The following is a 22,571-nucleotide window of genomic DNA, read 5'->3' as shown; positions in this document are numbered from 1 at the left end:
AAAAATTATCTTTGACTAATAAGCTGATAATGAGTTGAAGTACATAAAAGGTTCGATGTATTATAAAATCAACTATTTTGGATGTATGCTCAAAGATATTATTTCGATTCTTGTCTTATGTATTATTGTTGTGATTAACAAGAATATCTTGATTTTAATACTATTTTAATGTGTTGTCAATTTAATTCAGATCCACAGTGTTAAAGTTGAACAGTCAAGTTGATTGGAATTTTGAGAAAATAAAAAAGAAAAAATGCATAGAAATTCAGATTTTTTTTTTTAACTAACAATGCTTTTTGCAATTTTTTTTTTCTGTAATGCGAGCAAACAGATTTATCGTGATCCATGTATATTCGCCACGATTTTGGTTGTTGAATCGAGGCAGAAAAGTAATTATAAGTTACGCATCAACGTTTTAGCGATTTCAATTGTGGAGTTATAGTTTGTACATAACGTAAAAGCTTACACATGTTATGCGTATACTTACGGTTCAGTGAGCAGTTTTCCAACAAATATCGATGAGTTTTCCAGGCCGCGAGGTGTGGAGATAGGACGTAGTGTATTTTTTAAGCCGTTGAACGCGTCAACTTCCATCGAAGCGAAGCTTCCGTGTACGTTTTTGGAATTCTATTAAAATAGATTTTCGATAAAGCTCAAGCTCGTTCGTACTTTGGTGACATTTTTCAACCATTTGCTGACGAAAATTACTAGTTACGATTGCAAAGTTTTTTACTTATCTTTATTTTTTTTTTTCTTGGGACAGCCAAAACGCTACATTTTATATCAATCGTTGTGAAATAAGATTGAAACATGTCTTTTGCGGTTCTGTTTTAAAATTACGGCGCATCAATAATTTAATATAAAAAACCGTGCATCAATTAGTAGCCTTACTTGCGTAGAATAATATAAAAGTTTAGTAATTATGAATATTCAATGAATCGGAGAATGGTAACGAGAGAATGAGAAAGAGGGACGAACAATTTGATGAAACGAAGTTAAATTATTATTCCGTACATTTCATTTCATCTTGTTTTTCTTATTACCTTAATTCCTAATCGGATCTCGACCAGACTATAGGACGAATGGAAAACCCTCAATTTCTTCCAAATTATTTGAGGGCACAAAATAATGAATATACTTTTCTAAATGTGTTTGACATGTTTTGTCTCGTTATTAAACTAAGTCGGTTGATAGAAGAAGAAAAGAGAAACATAAAGAAAAACAGAGACAACAAAGAGAGCGAGGTGCGATGTATTAAATTTTCACTTCATACCTCTATAATTACGTTTTATTAAAGCGTGCGCTAATTTAACGTCGGCAAGCATATTGCCCGCTGAGTTTTGCAATTTAATTAATACAACCGCAATCTTGAGGTTTTCAGGACGGTCTCGATATGTATAACAATGTTAAAGGTACACCAATAATTAATACAAAATATTCTGCGTACCTTTTGATGATAAATCCTGCACTGCGGCATCAATTAGTTAATGCATTAATTAATATGATAGAGAGACCACGGTAATTATAACGGTAACAACAGTAATGATTAAAAAAAAAAAAAAAACGCTCAGGGAACAAAAAACCCGCGCTTTCCCAGCTTTAATCCCGTGTTGCGAAATCACGACGCAGAGTGGGACAATATGTGTCTGTTTACACAGGCGTTAATTACGCGCCGGATTGCAGGAGGCGAGTTTAATCCATTATTTTCACGTGTATTGCCGTTAATGCATATTCGCAAACACACTGTTTACCGAATTGGCAAAGAATTCGATTTCGGCACAACGCGGTGACTATACCGTAACAATCTCTTGAAGCTTGAAAGTCAACCGCGCATGCGCGAATTTTATCGGCTGTTCGTGCAGGCTGGCCATGCCGAGTTTCAGCTGTCAAACTCTGTTCCTGGCGGCGATTGTGGTTGATACGAATTTTCGAGGTTAGAATCGCAAATAATTGAGGTAGCGACTCGGTAAGGTTTGGGAAGCATTTGTTGTTGGGTCGGAAAGTTGATTCTTCAAAGAACGGTCGGAATTTAATGACTATGCTATTCGAAAATACAAACGTACACATTTTGTGTACGTTGGCCCGCCTGCATTGCAGGCAAGAATATCGCTGCGGGAAGATTTCACCGACCTATGAGATTCGATTATTTGGCGCATGCGCAGTTGATTTTCAAGTTTCAAGAGATTGTCCCAGTATAGGAGGGATTAATTAAAAATCGTTTCCGCTAGACTGGAAACAACGACGGGGTCAAAGAATTTGGAGATATTCCATCGATTTAACGACAAGAAACGTGTAACGCAAAAGTTCATGATATTGAATTAATTATATATATTTTATTTATTTTCACTATCCGATAGCAGAGATGGGATTTTTTATGGACCTGCATGGCATGGCCGATCGTGGAGTGTCTGGAAAAAAAATAAGAAAAAAACACCAACAAGTGAATAAAACTTTCTTTCGTTAACGTTGACGGTTTCTTTATTACCTGTTCAAACTTTAAGGCCCAGTTGAAAATGCATTGGCCTCATTAATCTTTGGAAACGAGTATAACAAGTTAATAACGAAGATTCTTCGTTGCACCTGCCTTTACGTGCACTAATAATTTTCATCAAGACACTGAGAAAAATTCCAATTCTTACAGCGACTAGAAAATTTTAGTGAAACGGGTACCATTGTAAAATAACGGCTTAAATATTGTTGGAGTTGTAAGAAAATATGGTACAAGTATTGCAACCATTCGATGTAATCGTAATTGTCAATACTAAACTTTCTGGTTATTGCAATATTAAATCTGTTCGTTCAATTGACTAAATTTTTTTTAACTTATATTGTTACAACAACATAAAATTATCGCAATAGTTAAAAGAAACTACAGTACAAGTAATAAAAATCAATAGCAAATAATTAATTTCCATTAGCAGGTAAAAGATTGAATTTCATATTTTCATGCCCAGAATTGTATTTTTTTAGGTCATTTAGGTGAGAAATGAAAATAGAGGAAAATTATACAGTGCGAACCACATGTAAAAATTTCTCTCCGTGCACAGCGGCTGCACCTTGTGGCCAATAAACTCGGCTCGCAGACGCAAGAGTCCCAAGATTCACGAAGGTGCAGCGTATAAACCATGAGCCGACTGTTATATTACATCCGCTTTTTGAAATATGTACATATTTACAACGTACAAGGTGCAGGAGTTATAAAAATTGATATGGTAATGGCAGCCATGGCATTTCATACCCTTCTGCGTTTATAGAAAACCGATATTTATCCCGCTCCGAGTTGCGGAAACGTTGAATTTATCATCCTTCTTTTCTTATATTTTAAATATATTTTTATACCACTCGATGCCTGCATCGACAACGCGTTTTACATTTATTCAAAATGTGTTAATTCGACTCACGAATTTCTGGTTATTTGCATGTTTTACATTACGGATATTTTCTTGACTCACGCGGCCAAAAGTGATTCGTATTGGTTTTCGCCACTTTGAACAGTCGGTAAAATTTCAAAAGAATAAATAAATAAACACTGTACAAATAAAAAGACAGTCATTCAAATTCATAATTTCAGTGACTAGAAACTTTTCCAAGAAATTCACGCAAATATTATTATGATATTTTTATTTTTTGCATTTTCGCACTTTAATTTAGTATCCCTTGTTTGTTTCAAATACGATGACTTTAATTTAACAATTTCGATTTAGTTAGTTGGACAAAATAATTTGGTCAAGCGAATTAATATTGATTCAACAAAAGCCTTTCTTGTCGCGATCGAGTAAAGTATTGATTTGCGTGAAACTTTTGATGTGATTCCGAAATTTAGTCAATTAATCATCATTTTATGTATTTGTTCCTCCAAGTCGCATGATCGTTGACAAAAACAATTATGCACTTCAAATAAAAATAAGTACAGGAATCTAGACAACGAAAATTTTACATCGATCGAATGCCATGCTTTGTTGATCTAACCGGAGCTTGTTTGGCGTAGCTGATTCAATCAGTTGCACTAATATGTATACGAGGTAAAATAAACACCACATGCTTTGAAACAAGTCGAGAATATATTCATCGAAATCGTCAGTATACTAGTACTGTAAACGGCCACTAGGCGGTGAATTTTCTCGCTACGGAGTTGGCTTCAGAGATAGTTAAAAAAACGGGTAGTCAGCTATGAAGTCAGATAAGGATAACGCGAGATTAATTTGCCGTCAGATCTATTAAAAACAAAGAAAGCGTACTTCCAAGTTCCGAGTTATCGAAATTGATATCGATTAGATAAACATAAATCTATTGACAAATATTCAAATTGTACTTCTAAATATGCAATAATAACTTTTCGAGTTTTATTGATTAAATATCGGGTAAATACCACAAAATTTAGAGTTAACAGAATTATAAGCGATGTCATTCGAAGTATAATGACGCTAATGTTTGATTATTGTAAAAGATTTATGCGACAACAAATTTCATTCGTGTTACAATCATAGAATTCTTGACTCAGCAAAACATGAACAACAACCTGAATTTCTTCCGATACAATTCCATGTTTCTATAACAAAACCGATTGGGGTGCGTTCATTCCAATTTTCCGTCATTTTATTCCAATTAATATTTTCCCTCCGTGTAGTATTCTGACTCATCTGCAAGGTTTTTAGTTTTTGGGGAGAATTGATATCGACTTGAAGGTCTTTTATTTTTCACGATTAAACGGATAAATACGGTTCCGGGTGTAAAACAAAAATGAGTTTGATATCTGTACACCCATAGAATCCCACAAGTGTTATAAGTATTCTCAACTATGGTTCTATTCCTCTTACCGGGTGTATCGACTGCTCCGAGTCCCGCTTGGCGACTTGTCACGCCGAGTGATAATTCTGGAATGATTTCTCGCGCTGAGCGCTCCGAACTTTAGTTTGATCGCTTCGATTGCCGGTGGCGCCCTCTGGGCGCAACACAGATTTGTCGCGCGCCTACCACATTTCGTTAATGTATGTACACTTGAGGACAATGAATCTGAGACGGTTGTCTTTTACACTAGACAGTTATGTTGGCATGAAACAAGAGCGTGAAACAAACTCAATCTCAATAAACATAACATAACTCATGACCGTCGAATCTAACCTTAGAATGCCGCGGGGATAATGACCATAGACTTGTAAAAGATAGACTGAGCGCTCTTATGAGCCGTTTGAAGCAAACATTCAAAGGACAGAAATATGCCGGGAGTACTCCTTTCTCTCTCTGACGATATTTGTGGCGGGGATCGAGGCGGTAGAGGAGAATGAGGCGAAATTATGCGCCTATATCTATAGCTGTTCCACTTCCACTACGCCCTTGTTAAAGAGAGAGCAGTACTCCCGACATATCTCTGTCCTTTGTATGCAAGCTTCAGTACCTCTTATAGGAGCGCTCAGTCTATCTTTATAAGTCTATGATAATGACTTGTCGGATTGACACGTATTTTAAGGTTAGATTCGACGGTCATGGGTTATGTTGTGTTTGTTGAGATTGAGTTTGTTTCGCGCTCGGCCGACTATGGCGCTGTAGGTTTCTCTCTGTTGTCAACATAATTGTCTAGTGTAAAAAATTACCCGTCGCAGATTCATTGTACCCAAGTGTATGTAGTTTTATTCATATTTTACACGTTTTTCATATTTCGGGCTGCTTGGATCCATAATTGACTCATAGATGTAATAGTCACGATACAGTCGACAACAGTTCTTTTTACAAAATTTTGTTTTATCATTCCAATGATTTATAAACCGTTGTCACAACGATTCCAATTTTACTAAAACTTTCCAGAAACTACATCAAACGGTATTATTCCCATTGTGTATAATTTATATCAAGTTATCCCGGATTTTCATAATATATACATACTCGAGTGAAATATTAAATAATCCTTTGAGCAGGTGTGCAGCATCCGCCTAACGTGGGCATAGAAAATGCCGCCGGATGAGAGGCGGTAATTTCAGTGAAAGGAATTGAAAAGGCTCGTGTTGAGCATCAGCAGCAGCAACAGTATCATCGTGCTGCAGTTTCTACCGTTCGTTTGTCCGTTTTCATTTCATTTTTCCCCCATTTCAGCAAACGCGTTCCAACGGAATTTCCCGGGCTTTTTTCAAATTACTTTTGTTTCCGAGCGGCGGAAAAGAAGCAACTTCAACGGCGAACCACGTTTGTTAAAATTTCGTGTCAACCGCTCGAAGAGAGCTCGCGAGATTTTTTTTTTTAAAAGGAAGGTATAATTGAAACGCTCATCACACTGCCGGCTAATTACGTTTTTCATTTTTTCATTTATTCTACTCAACGCTTCAGCCGTGACACATGCAGAGAAAAACCGCAAAACCTCAACTCGCGAGTCTCTTCATCCGCTCGACAATATCAAAAATATCACTTTATCTCATTTGTGGCACAGAGATTCGTGCGGAGGTCCGAAAAATTGTAACTCCTCGTTGATAATTTTCGAAAACTTTTACGAGTACGTGAACAGCGGTTCAAGTGTGAATTAATTATTAAAATTGATCGCGAAAATTTTAGAGCTGGAAAAAAAAAATGCTATATGGAAGTTAAAAACAGAAACCGAAATTCTCTAATTATGTTTTATACGACTTTAATGCATATTTTCTACTTTTCATCTCCTTTGATGACATACAAAAAAAGTTGGTTTCGGTCGGAAATCACTTTTTCTAATTTCACTCTATCCTTACGTTCTCAATCCTCTAGAATCCGAAAAACAGGATTTTAGAAACATGTCAAAATTACAAGATTTCACAATCAATTGATGAGCATGAAAAATTCTCGTGTCAAGTTTAATTTGAACTTCCGGTCCTACAGGAAATAAATAAATTTTCAATCTTTTATCGACAAACGTATATTTTTTTCTTCTCATTACTTTTTCGAAATAAACGATTACGTTATTTCCAGTTTATATAATTTTTTGGCTACAGGGATTTTTTTTTTCTAATTTTACTTTCAAATTTTTTCACTTTGCTGCCTAGTCCCATCAGTTTCAAATCGCGGAACTTTGTCAGACAGTCCAACAGACGCGTCCGTTTTCACGATGATGAAAACCATCGCGAAATAACTATTTTTCCGATTTGTTTTTGTTTTTGTACTAAAAAGGATTAGTGAAAATTTCCACATGATTTTAAACAATTTTTAAAAGTCGAAAATTTTTTTTTTCCCTGCTCTCCAAGAAAAGTTCTTTTCGTCAATCAGTTCCACAATTTTCCGAAATGATTAACTGATTGTTATTGAGTAAAAAAATCCGCAGAGAAAAAAAAAATCCACATTAATTTCGATGTGTTAACAAAGTTTCTTTTCCAGGATTACTTTCGCAAAGTTGATTCTATTTATACGTATTCACTGCAGGTATTCGTGTTGGCTAAAAAATCCGGCAAACCATCTGCAAAATACTTTGAATAATCAAGAAACGTAAACGATCAACATGATTTAAAAAATAATTGGAATATTATTGTTAATTCACTCAGAAACTTTTCTTTTTATAGTTAAAATAAAAAATGATAAAATTCCTTTCACTGTCTCCGATTTTTCAATCGATTTAATGTAATCGTCAAATTTTGTTTCCATTTTTGTCCCACACCAATTATGAACTGTTTAGGACATTTCCTCAAAGAACTATTAATCTTTTTGAATCGGTTTCGTTACGATTGAATCGATCAGATCCAAAAAATTCGAGAGTTCTTATTTATACAAATTGCACAATGATTTATAACAGGTGGTCGGAAAATTTGCGTAAATTGAAAATTATAATGTTGCATGAATGATTTATTTACAAGAGTAAAATACTATTTACATGTATAATGATATAATAGTTGGTATATAGTAACGTGTCAAGAATACAAATATAAAGTGTAACTTAAAATACACCGATTGAAATAGGAAATCGGGAAAGATTAGATTAGATTGTGCCTCTTTTCGTTTATACCAAAGTTCTTGTTTTTTGGTCACGGTTTTTATTATCCTCTTCATTTTCAGAATTAGGGAAGAGGCACGATAAAATAAAGATATTCACGATCTAATTCTTTCAATTAAACTCTTCGTCGTGGTCACATCGTTGAAATTATACAATGTCATGATATAATAGTAATCATACGTTCAATGTACGTATAATTATACATTTATGATTCCTAATACGCCTATATTTATACCTAATTTGTTTACTTAATTCTTCTACACGTTACATGTGCGGTAAAAATTACCTATTTTCTTCTCTTCCTTCAATTCTCTTACTATTTCATTCATTTCTCACTTATCGGTTTTTTTTTTACTCTCTCTCTCTCTTTTTTTTTTTCTCATAACTCCTACTCTCTTCACTTCTTATTTCTTCCATTATTACATTCAACTATCGTTCATTGTTAGTCAAAGTTCGTTTGTACGATTCCCTTTCTTTACAAAGTTGAAAATCCATATCACGTTCCAAGCTCATACTTGATAAGTAAAACATTTTGCATCGTTTTTATTTTTCGTATAATTCACAAATTTTTACTTCACTCACGACGCTTCGACTTCGCTTCTTTCTTCAATATTCAAATTCCGATCAAACCGTGGAGAAAACCGTTCGTTGTTTGATCGATACTTCAGGAAAAATCTTTCGAGAATAAACGTTTTACTGTTTCTTTTTTTTTTTTTTCTCAACAAAAATTACAAAGTTAAAATTTCACCCGATATCGAGATATTTCGTGAAGGCATTTATAAAGTCAGATCGATTCGGTTGAGAAGAACGAAAAATTCGTTGCACAAAAATAAGAAAAAAAAAGAGAAAGAAAAAAAAAAATTGTCGAACGATAAAATTGTCTTTTATGGCAATATCAATTTCAACGAATCTTGATCGACCATTCATTTCAAATGGATTGAAAAGTGTTCAAAACATATGAAATTTTTCGTCTCAAATATTGAGAAATACACATGTGTATAATATATATAATCATCATCTGCGTTTGTGTGAGTGTGTATCTTTTTTTCTGGTATCTTTTCAACGCGAAAATTTGCAGTAAAATTTGTTTCCGTCGCTGTTTCTCCTCGGCTATTTCAAATCTAGCATGTTTCTTCCTGAATCAGGTTTCAACTTCTCATACACATTATCTAAGCTGACCGAGGAGGAAAACTACGGCAACAAGGATGATCCTTGATGTCGGAGATCCTGCGGCTGTATTTCCGTGCTGCATAGCGGCCGGATGTTCGCCTGAAACAAACGAGATGATTTTCTCGTTAGGAAAAAATTCTGGACACGAGAGGCTGAAAATAAAACAGACAGAAGCGATTTTTTTTTTTTTCTAACTAGAAAACGACATTCGTGTCTTCACGTTGGGCAAATAATGCGAAAACTGTGAATAGTTACTAAATATTGAGTTTCGATGAATCTATTTCGAATTCTGATATGAAAGGCATTTTTTCAGCAATTAATTCACGCAGAGTATTATTTTTTTTTTCTCTGCACGAGCTTATTACTTTTTAACAGAATTACTTCGGAGGAAGTACAACTCATTTTTTGAGCTTGAAAAATTTGCGTCCGTCACGATTTCATGTTCATATAAAATAGCAAACACTTATTTATTCATTTTTTGCCATTTTCAAAAACAGTTTCATCTAATTTTTTTGATTATCGTCTAAACGTGGTGCATATTTCAATGATTTACACACGTGAATTATTCGAATGGCTAGAATTTAAAACGATCGATACGCTGAACAAAATTAAACGAGTTGAAGGTAAAAGCCTGCAATTTGAAATGAAAGATTTATGCACAATGATCTGATGTGAAAGAGAATTTATTATACGCCATTGATCTATTTTTTAAACGGATCAGAAGTGGTATAACATAGAATGTTCGTTAATCATTAAAAATATTTCTTGGTCATTTAAAATTATCATGATTGATGCATTTTTTGAATATTTAAAATTATTAACATTTGTACCGCAGTATTTTACGATTTTTTTTTATCGATTATCAAGCTTCCAAAATTATAATCATTCAACGTTCTTCGAAAGTTCTTAGAACATTTGTGACAATTTTCATAGTCTAACTAAGTATTATTAATCAATACCAAATTTTCGAGATTGTTTCAAGGAGGTGCTAAGATTTTGAAATTACATCTGTTGGTTGATGTAGAATTTTCGGGGTTCCTTTTAAAAGACTTACTCAAGTTTTGAAGATTTCTGAAGAAGACTTCTTTTCCAAAATATTAACAATCCATCGAATATATTGTAGTCTGACAGAGAATACCATTAATTTTTTCAAGAGATTCTCGAATCTGATATTTATCGTTACTTGACGTAAAACCCACGAAATGATATTCGAGATGAAAAATAAACGAAGAACAAAGCCGAAATAAAAGTAACAACTAAAAACAAATTTCAATTAAACGGCGTTGAAAAATATAGAAATCATGGCAAGGACGGCGCAATACTCTGAAATTAATACTAATTATCGATCGTGCCAACATGACAGAAAAAAAGGTTACAGTTTATATTTGTAGAAAAAATTCTTCTGAATAAAATTTATATCCATCCAAGATTGAAATTAAACAAATCTACAAAATTTAAAACCAATTTCATAAGTGATTTGAAACGAGGCATCGATACATTAAAGCTGTTTATTTATAATTCCAGCATCTTTTGTAATAGAATTTTTAAAGAGATCTTCCTACATCTAATATCACGGATATAATAATTGGATTATTGGTCAAATTCAAACACTCGAAAAACTTACAAATATCAATATTTGGCCAACCGACAACTGCTGTTTGTTGAACAGTATAGAGGGACGTGTGTACACGAATCCAGATGCTGAGTATCAATTTGGGGGAGTCGTGGGTATAACAACTATTCGGGATTCTATCCATGACCCGTAATCAGGTGCAAATAGGGAACGAACTATCTACAGGGAGGAGAAACTTCGTGGAAACTCTCCAGGATCTCCTTCGACTATAACCGACTCTGCGAGCGGAAATGGCTCGCTGTTTCTGCAGAGATCCGGCTCTAAATCCTGCGGCACTCTGGATGCTTTACCGAATTTTCAACTTCGGTATACCGAGCTTGCGAAAAATATATCCAGTCTTCGGCAAAAGGGGATCGAATATAGGAGAGGAAAGCAAAAGAAAGGGGGAATCAACTGTGCCGCCTACAACGGGTGTTGCCAATTAAACGCTGCTGGATGTTGGGTTGCCTACCACCGAGGAGAACAAATATCGGTAAAACAGACCTACCGAATCATTGTCACATTAATGTGACTTCGGAAAGCGATAACTGAACGCTTCAGCATTGATTATGAATAACGAAATAATTGTTTGGCTACATTCACATAATTCCGCAACACGGACAGTTTCAGTTCAATCGTGAGGAGTTTTGAACAGGCCACTTGCCGGTAACTCGGTAAGTCCGTATTACCGATATTTTTCCCCTTGGTGGTAGGCAACCAAAGATGCCGCGGCGTTTACCCGTAAACACACGGTATATCCTGTCGAGACAATAAAAATGAATCGATGGAATAAATTTCTCATCCCCCTTAGTACCTATTTCTTCTTCCTACTCGCATACTTCACCATGCTGCAGTGTTACACACGGGGTGATTCGTTTTTTCACCATATATCGAAACTTATAATGACAGAACAAAGGTTTCGAAAGTCCGAATCGAGAATGATAAAATTCAATCTGATTCGAGAAAGTTCCTGAGATCTGGAAAGGTATTTTCAAATGCTGAATTTAAACTGTAAGCATTTTTCAAGGAGAAAATTTTTACCAGCGATAAATGTGGGACATATTTCGATATCCGTATTAGCTTAATTTCAAAACAACTTTTTTCTCTTTCGGATTTTCTTTGGTTTTTTACTGCTTACTGTTTCTCTGTGTAAGAACTTGACGTTAAGCTAAAGATCGGAATATTAGTAGCGGTGACTGTAGTTTTGTGCATCACTACAAATTTTGTCATCCATCGAGAAGTAATATAAAACTTCAGTGACATAAGCTCACAATATCTCATTGAAGGAACAAAATTAGAAATAAATGTAATGCATTTCACTTGAAAATCGAATCGTGGCGATTCTCTTTCGTTCTTTTGATGATTTTCCGTATAAAAAAATATTCCATAAACGAATTTGTTTGAAATTCAATGGTTTCTTGCAAATAGTCCATTCATATCACATAACTGTGCAAAAAAAAAAAAGAAAGAAATTGGTATTTGCAGCGGTAAAAAGTGATTTGAACATATAATTTCTCATTTTGTGTAAAATTTCTCGAGTGAAAATTTGAGTGAAAAATCAACGACAAGAAATCGGATTTAGAATTTACGGAGAAATGATCTATTGTTAAATCAAGTTCTCATTCTTAACAGAATTTTGCTTAACACGAATTAAAAAAAGTCCAGTCTAAGAAAAATTTCAAGTTTTGATACGAGTATTTTTCCCTTTCTTTTACTCAATTCTCTTATACACAGTTTTTAGAATCCAATGCACTGGCAGTTTGTGCAAAAATGACACCGTGTATATACAAAGTAAATAAACTGCACGTTGTAAGTGCTCGTATATATGACTTAGAATACATAATACAAATACATATACATGCAAAGACGAAAGAAGCTCTGAAGGATTAAACAATTTGCGGGAAAGCTTTTTAGGGTTGAAATTTCGGACAAGTTCCGATTTAGATAATTTATAGTATGCATTAATAATATATGATATTTCTCTAGTTTTCAGACTTTTTGGTCTTCACGTTTACCAGAAGCACGTTGATCAATTTTATTGCCGAAAAAAATATAACTCGATGCGTTTTTTGTGCGGAAAAATGGAAATCCATTTTGAAGTAAATCCTCACGACGTTTCAAACATATTTTTCACTCACATTTCCAGTCTTTTATACGTATATGCAAGGGGTGACAATTGTTTTTATTAAATGTGAGAAGGTAGATATTTTTGAACGTATCCTGAAGTTTTTACAGTAGGATAAAACTGCGACCATAATTTATTAAGTCGATACGAATATTTCAAAAATCTTTAGGCGGATTTGAGGATCAACCTTATAATATATAACATATTCGGAATGATCCGACGTTTTTTTTTTACGCCAAAGAGACGTTAGCTCATATTTTTCACGACGACAAGAAGTGCTGTCAAAAATTCGAAGGCGTGCATTCGAAAATCCTAAATTCAAAAATGTGATAAAACCGCATTGGCCAAAGGGTTTGTGGTCTACGGAAAGGTCTGAGAGCCCCAAAATTCGAAGATTTTCACATCTTAGCGTGAAACATAATACATCGTTTCACGTATTCAAAATCAAATTGATAAATTTTCTAAACGCAATTATCTTCACTATCAGAGTTGAGTGAACTCCGTGTAGAAGGGAGAAAACTTCGATCAACGAAGAAATGGGTTGATATTTTTCCAAAAAAATAATTAAGAAACGAATCCTACAACGATTATGTCGAGACCGTATATTTTTGGGAAATGAAGCCTGCAGGGTGAAATTTCGTAGGGTTAGGTAAATCGGAGTCGGAGAAGCTTGCGGAATTGAGGAAATTATGGGGTTTGGGATTGACGGTTAACGGAATTTTGGAATTAATCAAAAGACCCTAATTCCCGACACCCGGTCCATACAGCGTCGCCATGATCCTCGGCGACCTTTGGCCAACGTCTCATGACGCTTCCATTTCATCTCGACTCGAGTAGGCTGGCTGGCCAAGAATCCATACTCTCATCAAATTTATAACATAGTCCGGTCGAAACATGTCGGAATTAAAAATATTCGCGTTATGGATGAATTTTTGTGTATAGGAGTTTTCGATTCTCAGGAACTCCGATCCGAACTCATTTCTGAGTTGCATAGCCGGCGTTTTGAGAAAACAGTAAACTTGGACGTTTCTTGCATTTTCCTCAAATACTGTTATCGATAGATAAAAAGTGACTTGATCGTCGTGTAGAGCGGACAAATTACGTCGAATTATGTCCTCATATGTCGGAAACGGTATCGTATTAACAAAGTGAGAAAAGGGAAATCCTGCTTATCGAAGACATTTGGGGAATTTCGGTGAAATTTCTTAATTAAGAAAAAAGTAATTCTACTTATCGACGGAATTTAGGGAATTTTGGTGAAATAAGTTCTTTCTTCCTAATTTGTTAATCTGACTCGGTGCCCAAGATAGGGGAATATAATTCGATGTAGAATTTTTCGTTCTACACGATGGTGAAGTCATTTTTCATCTGTCAGTAGCAGTTTTTGAGGAAAATGCAAAAAAACGTCAAATTTTGGTGTTTTCTCGGAACGCCGGCTACGCAGCTCAAAATTGACTTCAGATTTCAGTTTCTTGGGGTCAAAAATTCCTATACACAAAAATGCAGCCATATCTAGAATATTTTTAATTCAGACTTATTTTTAACTGGACTAAACAAGATCAAACTATTATTTGTCTAAGCTCCGAGGATCCATTTTAATGTTCGAAAATAGAGAATATTAGACTTGCAAACAAAAACTTACATACCGTTAAATTGTTTCATAATTGCTTGGGAACTTTTTTTCTTGTAACGCTCGTAAAATTACGAAACATTTTGTTTCCTGTTTTGAGAAGGTTTCAATATATCTTGCAAAAATGACCGTAAAAAAAAGAATCGAATAAAAATAAATTAGAGCTTTTACGCATGGTTTTATCAATTGCATACTATAAAGTTGGAAAGTCGTAAAGATAATACAAATTTTAGAAAAATCCAGCACTGTGGATGATTCGCTGCGGCATTTCGCAGGGTAAAGAAATCCACGTGGCTCTTAATTCATCGGTCTCAATTGGAACAAAGGAACCACAGTTTTGGGCACTTAATATTCGCGCTGTTTTTCATTTGAAACAACTCCGCGCCGCAGCTATTAGGCGTACCATTGTACGAATATAACCCGACACAAAACACGTGATACAGAAATAATTGAACCGAAAGACGAGAAAAAAAAGGAAAAAAAAAAAAATGCAGAGGGAAACAAACAAAGGGTACAAATTTACCGAGGAGCACGAAAAATTTCTTTTAATTTCGTAGCTCGTTGCGAAAATAATTATCATCCGCAAGGAAAAAGTGATACGTTTCAAGGTGTATTAATTTATACCGCAGTTCATTAAAATAATCGCTGTTATTCAGAAATAGAAATCTTTAAAGGTACGAGTGAAATAATGACAAAAAAAGAAAAGAAAAAGGGAGCAAACAAGAATTAGTCGATCTGATGACGAAAAAAGTGTACCGGTCACACAAGAATTCGAAACGAACCGAGCATTACGATTGACCAAATTTTTTTACTCAACTGTAAAGAACGTCTGACATATGTTTGTTTTTTGCTCTATTACGAGGGTTTTTCAAGATGAAATGAAAACAAAAAATATCAAACATCGGGTACATCTGGTTTGAATGTGAAGCCCTTCAAGCAAAAAAAAAAAAGAAGAAAGTAAAACACAAATGAAGAAAACAAACGTACGAAACATTTCTGTGATTTACGGAAAACGTAAATTTCGATCGAAGAAATAAAAAATAAAAAATCTAAAAAACGTTAGGAAGCAAAGAACATTTCGCAGAGCCACGTCGTCTGTGATCGATTAGGTTTTTTTTTTTATATTTATAAACCTTCTGTTTTATCAGACAGTATCGAAGTTTGTAAACGTTGGTTGGCAAACGTTGCGCGTACACTTACAGGAATGGAAGAAGCGATATACCGGGACATATATCTTGAAACTTGAAAATCAACCGCGCATGCGCCAAATAATTCAATCTCATTGGTCGGCGAAATCTTCCCGCAGGCTGGCCAACGCAAACAAAATGTGTACGTTTGAATGTTCAAAGAGCACAAGCGTTACATTCCGACCGTTCTTTGAAGAATCGACTTTCGGACCCAACAACAAATGCTTCCCAAACCTTACCGAGTCGCTATCTCAATTATTTGAGATTCTAACCTCGAAAATTCGTATCAACTACAATCTCCGCCAGAAAGAAAGTTTGACGGCTAAAACTCGGGATGGCCAGCCTGCGCGAACAGCCGATAAAACTCGCGCATGCGCGGTTGATTTTCAAGCTTCAAGAGATTGTCCCGGTATGCGAGGTACACGTTTCTGCACGATTCGCCGTGGCATTGCGTCGTGCATATGGGGCTTGAGAAGAACTATCAGATTTCCTAGATTTCCTCAACTTTTTCCTCCTCGATTTCCTCAATTTCCCCGATTTCCCTGCAGCGTCGGTTCGCGTCTATCCGCCTACCGACTCGCAACTTGCTACGCTCTAACGGCACCGCAAGGATGTTACGTGATCTGAGTACCTCAGCGTCTATGCTCGTTCCTGATTTGATTTTGATACCTCAGGTGGGTAGGTATATCGGCCCTCTCGTACGCTTTTCCGCATCCCTCTTTTGATTTCCGCGGTTTCGGTTCGTGCAAGCTACACTCCGCATCTCGCGCCAAATTTCTGCGACACCTTACCTTGGATGAAAATTCCATTTATATGAATTTATTTTTTCTTTTATTGTTATGAAAATTTCGCGAATACAGTAGCTCATTTCAGATCGGATCAGGGGCTGCTCTATATATTTTTACCCAAAGTTCCGTATACGGTATTAAAACATTGGATTATCACGTAGCAATTGAATACGCGTTCCTTTTTTTTACCAAACACAAGGTTTTCAAACTCCTGTATCGGTTTGACGTTTTGAATTAGAAGATTGACGATGATACGTAATCTCTCGATTTTAGATTCAATATTTCAATTCTTGGTTCCTACAATAATTATTTGAACAGCTGGTCTGGTTCTCCCGCAATCGCTCGCTCGTGCGACTCAATAATAATTTCCGAAACCCCATAGCTTGCGTATATGAGCCCTTCATTAAAATTGTCAAAACCCCACAAGAATTTCTCAAACCCCATAAAGCTCCCAGAGGAATTCCCCATAGAAAATTTTCAGAACCTCACCACGTTCAGTTGTGAGTTTCTCATTAAACTTGTGAAGACCCCGTAAGAATTCTCGAAACCCCAACAAGTTCTCAGAGGTATTGTTCATAAAAATTTCCGAAACCCCATAAGGTTTATATACCAACTTCCTATAAAAATGATCAAACCCGACGGAATTTTCGTAGATTACTTTTTATGATGTAAACATATATCCAGGATTGAGTTTAACACTTTTTTCACACGATGCCAATTGTAAACCAAAAATCAATACACCGTAAAATTTTCTAATCACTACAATGTGATTTTTCATTCACATTAAATTCATTCGAAATTTAACGAACATATCAGATTCTCACCGTTTCAAATCAATCCAAGATAAAAAAAAAATCTTCATCTACAAGCTCTTGTTCATAAATTTGATTTTTCTCGCGCATATTCAGGATGATTGCGAAATTGTTTGAACTTTACGTTGTTTGAATTCAAAAATTAACACGACAGTTACATAATGGGTGAAAAAATTGTTTACAATTTTTTGGTATGCTTGTTTTATGATTATTTGCTTTTTGCTGTCGATACTCTTGTTACTTAATTAATCAACTCTAAAAAGATGTCGGAAAAACGAGAGTGATTGAAAAACAGGCGATCAGTTTCGTTACGATATTTGATATCGTCTTTTTTCCCCGCTTATTCTCAGTATTCTATACGCGTTTCACTGGCACGCTGTTAAAAATATAAGAGAATTAAAGAAGAGAAAAAAAAAACATTATTTATTCACCTCTCAAACAATAGCGGAGTCTGTTAAATTTCCCACGGCAATCGCTGACGTGCGATTTTGCAGAATTTTCTCTTCGACAGGATTCACCGAGCGGTAAAAATATGTAAAAGATTATACTATAATACGTATACATATATATAGTCGTATATGTATATACGCAATTTGCATTGAAATAATTTGATTAATATTTAATAAACGCATTTAGATTTATGAGACCGAGGTAGGTATAAGTAATAGGATTTCATTTCAATAGCTAATTATCACCATGTACGTAGACACGGCGTCCGAGGTGCAATAATCGGGAGTTAAAAATATTCTTAGGGGTTCGCAAAAATGACGACCAAAATGTTCAAAGGCTGTTAAAGGCCCTAGGGGTCATAAGCGTGGTGAATCTGCCCCGGAAGATATTCAAACGACACTTAGAAGGATTCGTAGGTACTAATAAAATAATAAGATCCTGAAAGTTTCAGATCCTTAACTCAATTGGTTTTTGAGAAAAATCAAAATATGTAAAAAAACAGAAAAAATCTTTTTCTCAGGATCGACCGAACCGATTGATCTAAATTTTTAATATGTCTTGTGGACTGATAAAAACTTACGGAAAAAAAATTTGAAACTCTATAGCTTGATAAGATCCTTAAAAATAAATTGTTTTGTTAACGGTCAACGTGCATAATTTCGAGCATCTATTTGAATAAATGTGTTTTTCTTAATTTACCGTTTCATCGAGTTCAGCTTCGTGAATTTTAAGATATCTTGCAAAATTGACGTCGTACGAAAAACAGTTTGAAATTAAAATTTTCCATTTTTTAATGCAGAATCCAAATCTGTGAAAAAAGTACATCTGCTTATACGGTGGATAAAACCAGAGGTTAGAAACGAGCGCGTGGAGAAAATTTATGAGAGATGATCAAGAAGTGAATAAGATTAAACAAAATTGTTTGTGAAAAGTTGTCGGGTAAAGAATAAACTTTAATGTCGTTTCTTCTTTTTTTTTTCACAGGTAGGAATACGGAAAATAGTATAAATAGGAATTGGAAGCTTTTAAATTGAGAAATAAATACTTTTCGTTGCAGAAACTCGACATGGTTTAATTGGTGGTGTCAAATTTCCGTAAATAAAATCAGGCAACCTTATATATAGGGCGTTCCATGACATTTCGATCAAGATTCTACGTCTATATCTCAGACTGGCTTTATAATTTTTTGTATAAAAGTTCACGACGAAAAATGCGATAGCAATTTTTTGTACAGAAATTTGACACCCAGCGTATCTGAACAATAATTCAAAATCATCGAAAAAATAATCCGCAGCTTTCTAAAATATAAAAAAAGGTAAAAAAAAACTGAAAAATCTTACAAACTTCAACATGTTTTTCCTAAACCTATTAGAAGATGGAGATTTCATAACTTTAAAGGATAGATGAGAAAAATTTTCGATCCAGAATGTTACAGGAAATCAAATATATATTGTGATGATATTTATATTTGAATACATTTTTTTATTTTCATTTCTCTTATTTATTTTTTGAAATTAGTTTTTTTTTTTTTCAAATTCTTAAATTATACTTCAGATACGCTGGGTCTGAAAATTCTGAAAAAAAATTGCTATTCCATTTTTCTACATGTACTCTCGTACCAAAAATTATAAAGCTAATCTGACACATCGATGCAAAAAATCTTGATCGAGAGGTCATGGAATGCCCCATATATATATATATGTATATATACGTATATTTTATGCAAAGGTACGTTTTCTAATTAGCCTATAACCGAGCTTAAGCCGACCGCCTGTAACTTGCCGTGCGGAATTAGGAGGCTTCGGAGTTCAAACTTTGCGTTATGGATTATGAAACGCAGCTTCGGCGCTCGTTTGAATATGCGAATTACGATCTTTGTCCCGAACGCGCGAAGGTTAGCTGCCTCTTTCTTTCACGGTTAAATGATCATAGCTCCCCTGAATAAACTTCGCCACTGCGGGAAGTTCTTGAAACTCGAATGAGGCCCGTGCATATTTTACCTTGTATATGTATATTATATATATAATACATACTTTCGCAAATTTTCATTTTTATCTCCATCAGTTTTAATGACATCGGGAAAAACTTTCGGCACTGAGAAAAAGTCCGCCTTGAACTTGGAAACTTGTTTCATCGCTCGTAAATTTCGTTTTCTAGCATAATTTTCTGTGGGCAGAAATATTTTTCCCTCCTTCCCTTTTTTTTTTCGGAACGAAAAAAAAAAAAACAAAAAAAAACTCGTCATTTTGCTGGAAAATTTCTTTACAAGATGTCTCGCGTGCAAAAATTTATTACGGATCTTTCGGATTATCTTGAAATTTTACTTGTAAGCTCATCGCTGCCGCGATGTAAAATTTTTTTTTACAAATGGATCGCGAATGAGCTTGAGATTAAAAAAAAAAAAAAAAAAAAAGAAACGCCAAATAAAAAATTTTACCGTATATACAATTTTACAGATCCTTTGGTTTGTTGATAGATTATTTAGAAAGCACTCGAACTTTTAAAACTTTCAGATTGATCGTAATAAATTGCTACCCCATTATTTCAAAATATGTTTACTTTATAAAAAATCATTGTCGGGCGATTTTTACAGAATAAATTTGTGACAATACATAATGAGCTTTTATACATTGAAATTAGAAAAAAATTACAAATTTGGAATCAACAAAATATAAAACCAGTCTCAGATTGTTGATCGACGAAACATCTGGATTAAAATTCATGGTTTTTTATTCATTTTTAACCGAACTCGATTCGGCTATTCTTAATTCTTTCGTTTTCATACAGTTTGCCTGAGAAATTGTCATTTAGATACAAGAGAAGAATGAAGCGAGAGGAATTGAAAAATCGGCAACGAATGACGATCAACGCCTGAATAAGAACGAGAACTTTTTTTCCACCCATACAAAGCATTAATTTTATTCTTTAAATCGGATGAAAAAAATTTTTTTCCACCAATTATTGGTCACTTAATCGTAAAAAAATTGTACGACAATATAATCCACACTTTATAAATACAGTGCAAACGAAAATGATAATCTTTCGTCGATGATTTGTCGTCGGGCAGATTTTACCAGCCTGGATAATCGCTCTTTTTTTTTTGTTTTTTTTTTTTGTTTTTTTTTTTTTTGTCCTGTTTTGTCTTTGCTCTGAAAACATTCGATTCAATTATTACGCCATACGGCTGCACGCTGTTGAATTTTCGCGCCCGGCAAATTTCCTATACAAACAAACCCCGGGTTTGTATGTATACACAATCAATCGTTCGCGCGTTTACTTGCGACAAATAATTTCAACGATTCGATTTGATTCCATCGCCGCGACACGGCAGCGCAAATCTCTTTCTATACGCGACGCGTAATTGGAGGAGAAGATTAGAATTGACGTTAAAAAAACGGAAGAAAAAAAGTTGAAAAAAAAAAAAGAAACGTTAATCCGAATACAGTGGATGGAAAAACCATCGAGAAAAGTAAAATACAAATACAACGAAGCGAATGAGAAAACATTGAAAATTGGCGGAAAATCGACGGCGAATCTGACGCCGGATTTCTTCTATGAATATTTATTGAAACGTTGCGGAATGTGAAACATAAAACAGTGTCAAATTTTTTTTTTTTTTGCCAACTCTGTACATAAAATCTGCGTGTCTTTGAAGTTTTCGTTTTTAACGCACGATTTTTTTTTTTTAGGTTTCTGACCTGGTAGAAGAAATTGAATGAATCAAAAAAAAAAAAAAAAAATAAAAAAATTCGGTTCAAATTCAATTCGAATTGAATAAAAATATAATGTGCGTTCAATTTGAGCAAATTTGTTTTCTCGACGAAAAAAAAGTAAACTTGTTACCTCAAAAAATGATTCCAACTCCCACGATGGAAAACTGATATTTTCACTTTTTTCCACGACCAAATTAAAATTCCCCTGACAATTCCAGGTTTTTCAGATTTTCAAAAATTTCTACCACCACGAATTTTCACAGAAATTGGAAGAGTTCCGATTATTTCGTAAAAAATTGTAAGTACGCACAACTTTACACAGAGAATTGTTAATTTTCTTTAAAAATTGTACAGTCTTGTAGATTTTTTGATAAAAAAAAAGAAAAAAAATACAATTTTTAACGAATACTTACCAGTTTTTTTTTTTTTTTTTTTTTTTTTTTTTTTTTAGAGAATATACGCGTATTTAAAATATTTCTTACAAATTCATGCGAGATGTTAAAATTTGTGTAAAAATTTTTATAAAATCATAGAGAGCATTTTCATCAGAATTTATTCTCAAAGTGTCCGCAGGAAGGCGGAGGGCAGGATCGAGCCGCAAGGATCCGTAGGTACACAAAGCCTGGAGGAATCCGAGGCGATGAAATCGGAAGAAGAAGGAAAACGAGGAACGGCTCTCTTCTTAGTCGGGAGCGAGGAGGCGCGAGGAGGGCGGTTGGAAATTGGAAAACTCCGGTTTAATTACGTCCAAACTACTAGCTGCAGCTCCTTTGTTCCTTGCTTTGTTCGCCTTATATCTTCCGCCACTTTTCAACGCCGCTGTGCCGTCTCACTTCCGCTTCCGGTATTGGCTCTGCCCGCCACTCTGTAACTCATCATCCATCGTCCAACTTTGAAACATCCCCAGCATTTTCATCCCCGGAGACTTCTAGGCAATTGATAATCCTCCGCCTCCCTTTCTACCTCGATTGCATTATCTCAAATGCCAGATGCTGCTGCATCTGGTTTATGACGTCAGACAGATTCGGGACTTATTGAGAAAAGTAATTGAATCAGGATCGGAATTTTTTCAGAAACCGTAGTCAGAATTTTTAATAGTTTAAATATCGATCTAACTTCACTCGCATTATTAGACTATTCAGCCT

At 34.8% G+C, this 22,571-nt stretch overlaps 1 protein-coding gene across 2 annotated transcripts in view; it reads right to left on the bottom strand.

Annotated features, from left to right (window-relative positions):
• Positions 1-8,246: 8,246 nt before the first annotated feature.
• LOC107222368 (zwei Ig domain protein zig-8) overlaps positions 8,247-22,571 on the bottom strand; it is a 379,382-nt gene continuing 365,057 nt past the window's right edge. For both annotated transcript variants that reach the window (XM_046745262.1, XM_046745263.1), the window contains one exon: positions 8,247-9,208. In XM_046745262.1, coding sequence (XP_046601218.1) covers positions 9,105-9,208 — 104 coding nt within the window. In that variant the 3' untranslated portion in view covers positions 8,247-9,104. The remainder of the gene's footprint in view (positions 9,209-22,571) is intronic.

Source organism: Neodiprion lecontei, chromosome 7 (genome assembly GCF_021901455.1).
Source record: "Neodiprion lecontei isolate iyNeoLeco1 chromosome 7, iyNeoLeco1.1, whole genome shotgun sequence".
NCBI classification, from domain to species: Eukaryota; Metazoa; Arthropoda; class Insecta; order Hymenoptera; family Diprionidae; genus Neodiprion; species Neodiprion lecontei.
Note: the sequence above shows the minus strand (reverse complement) of the source record. Positions and strands in the feature narration are given on the sequence as shown.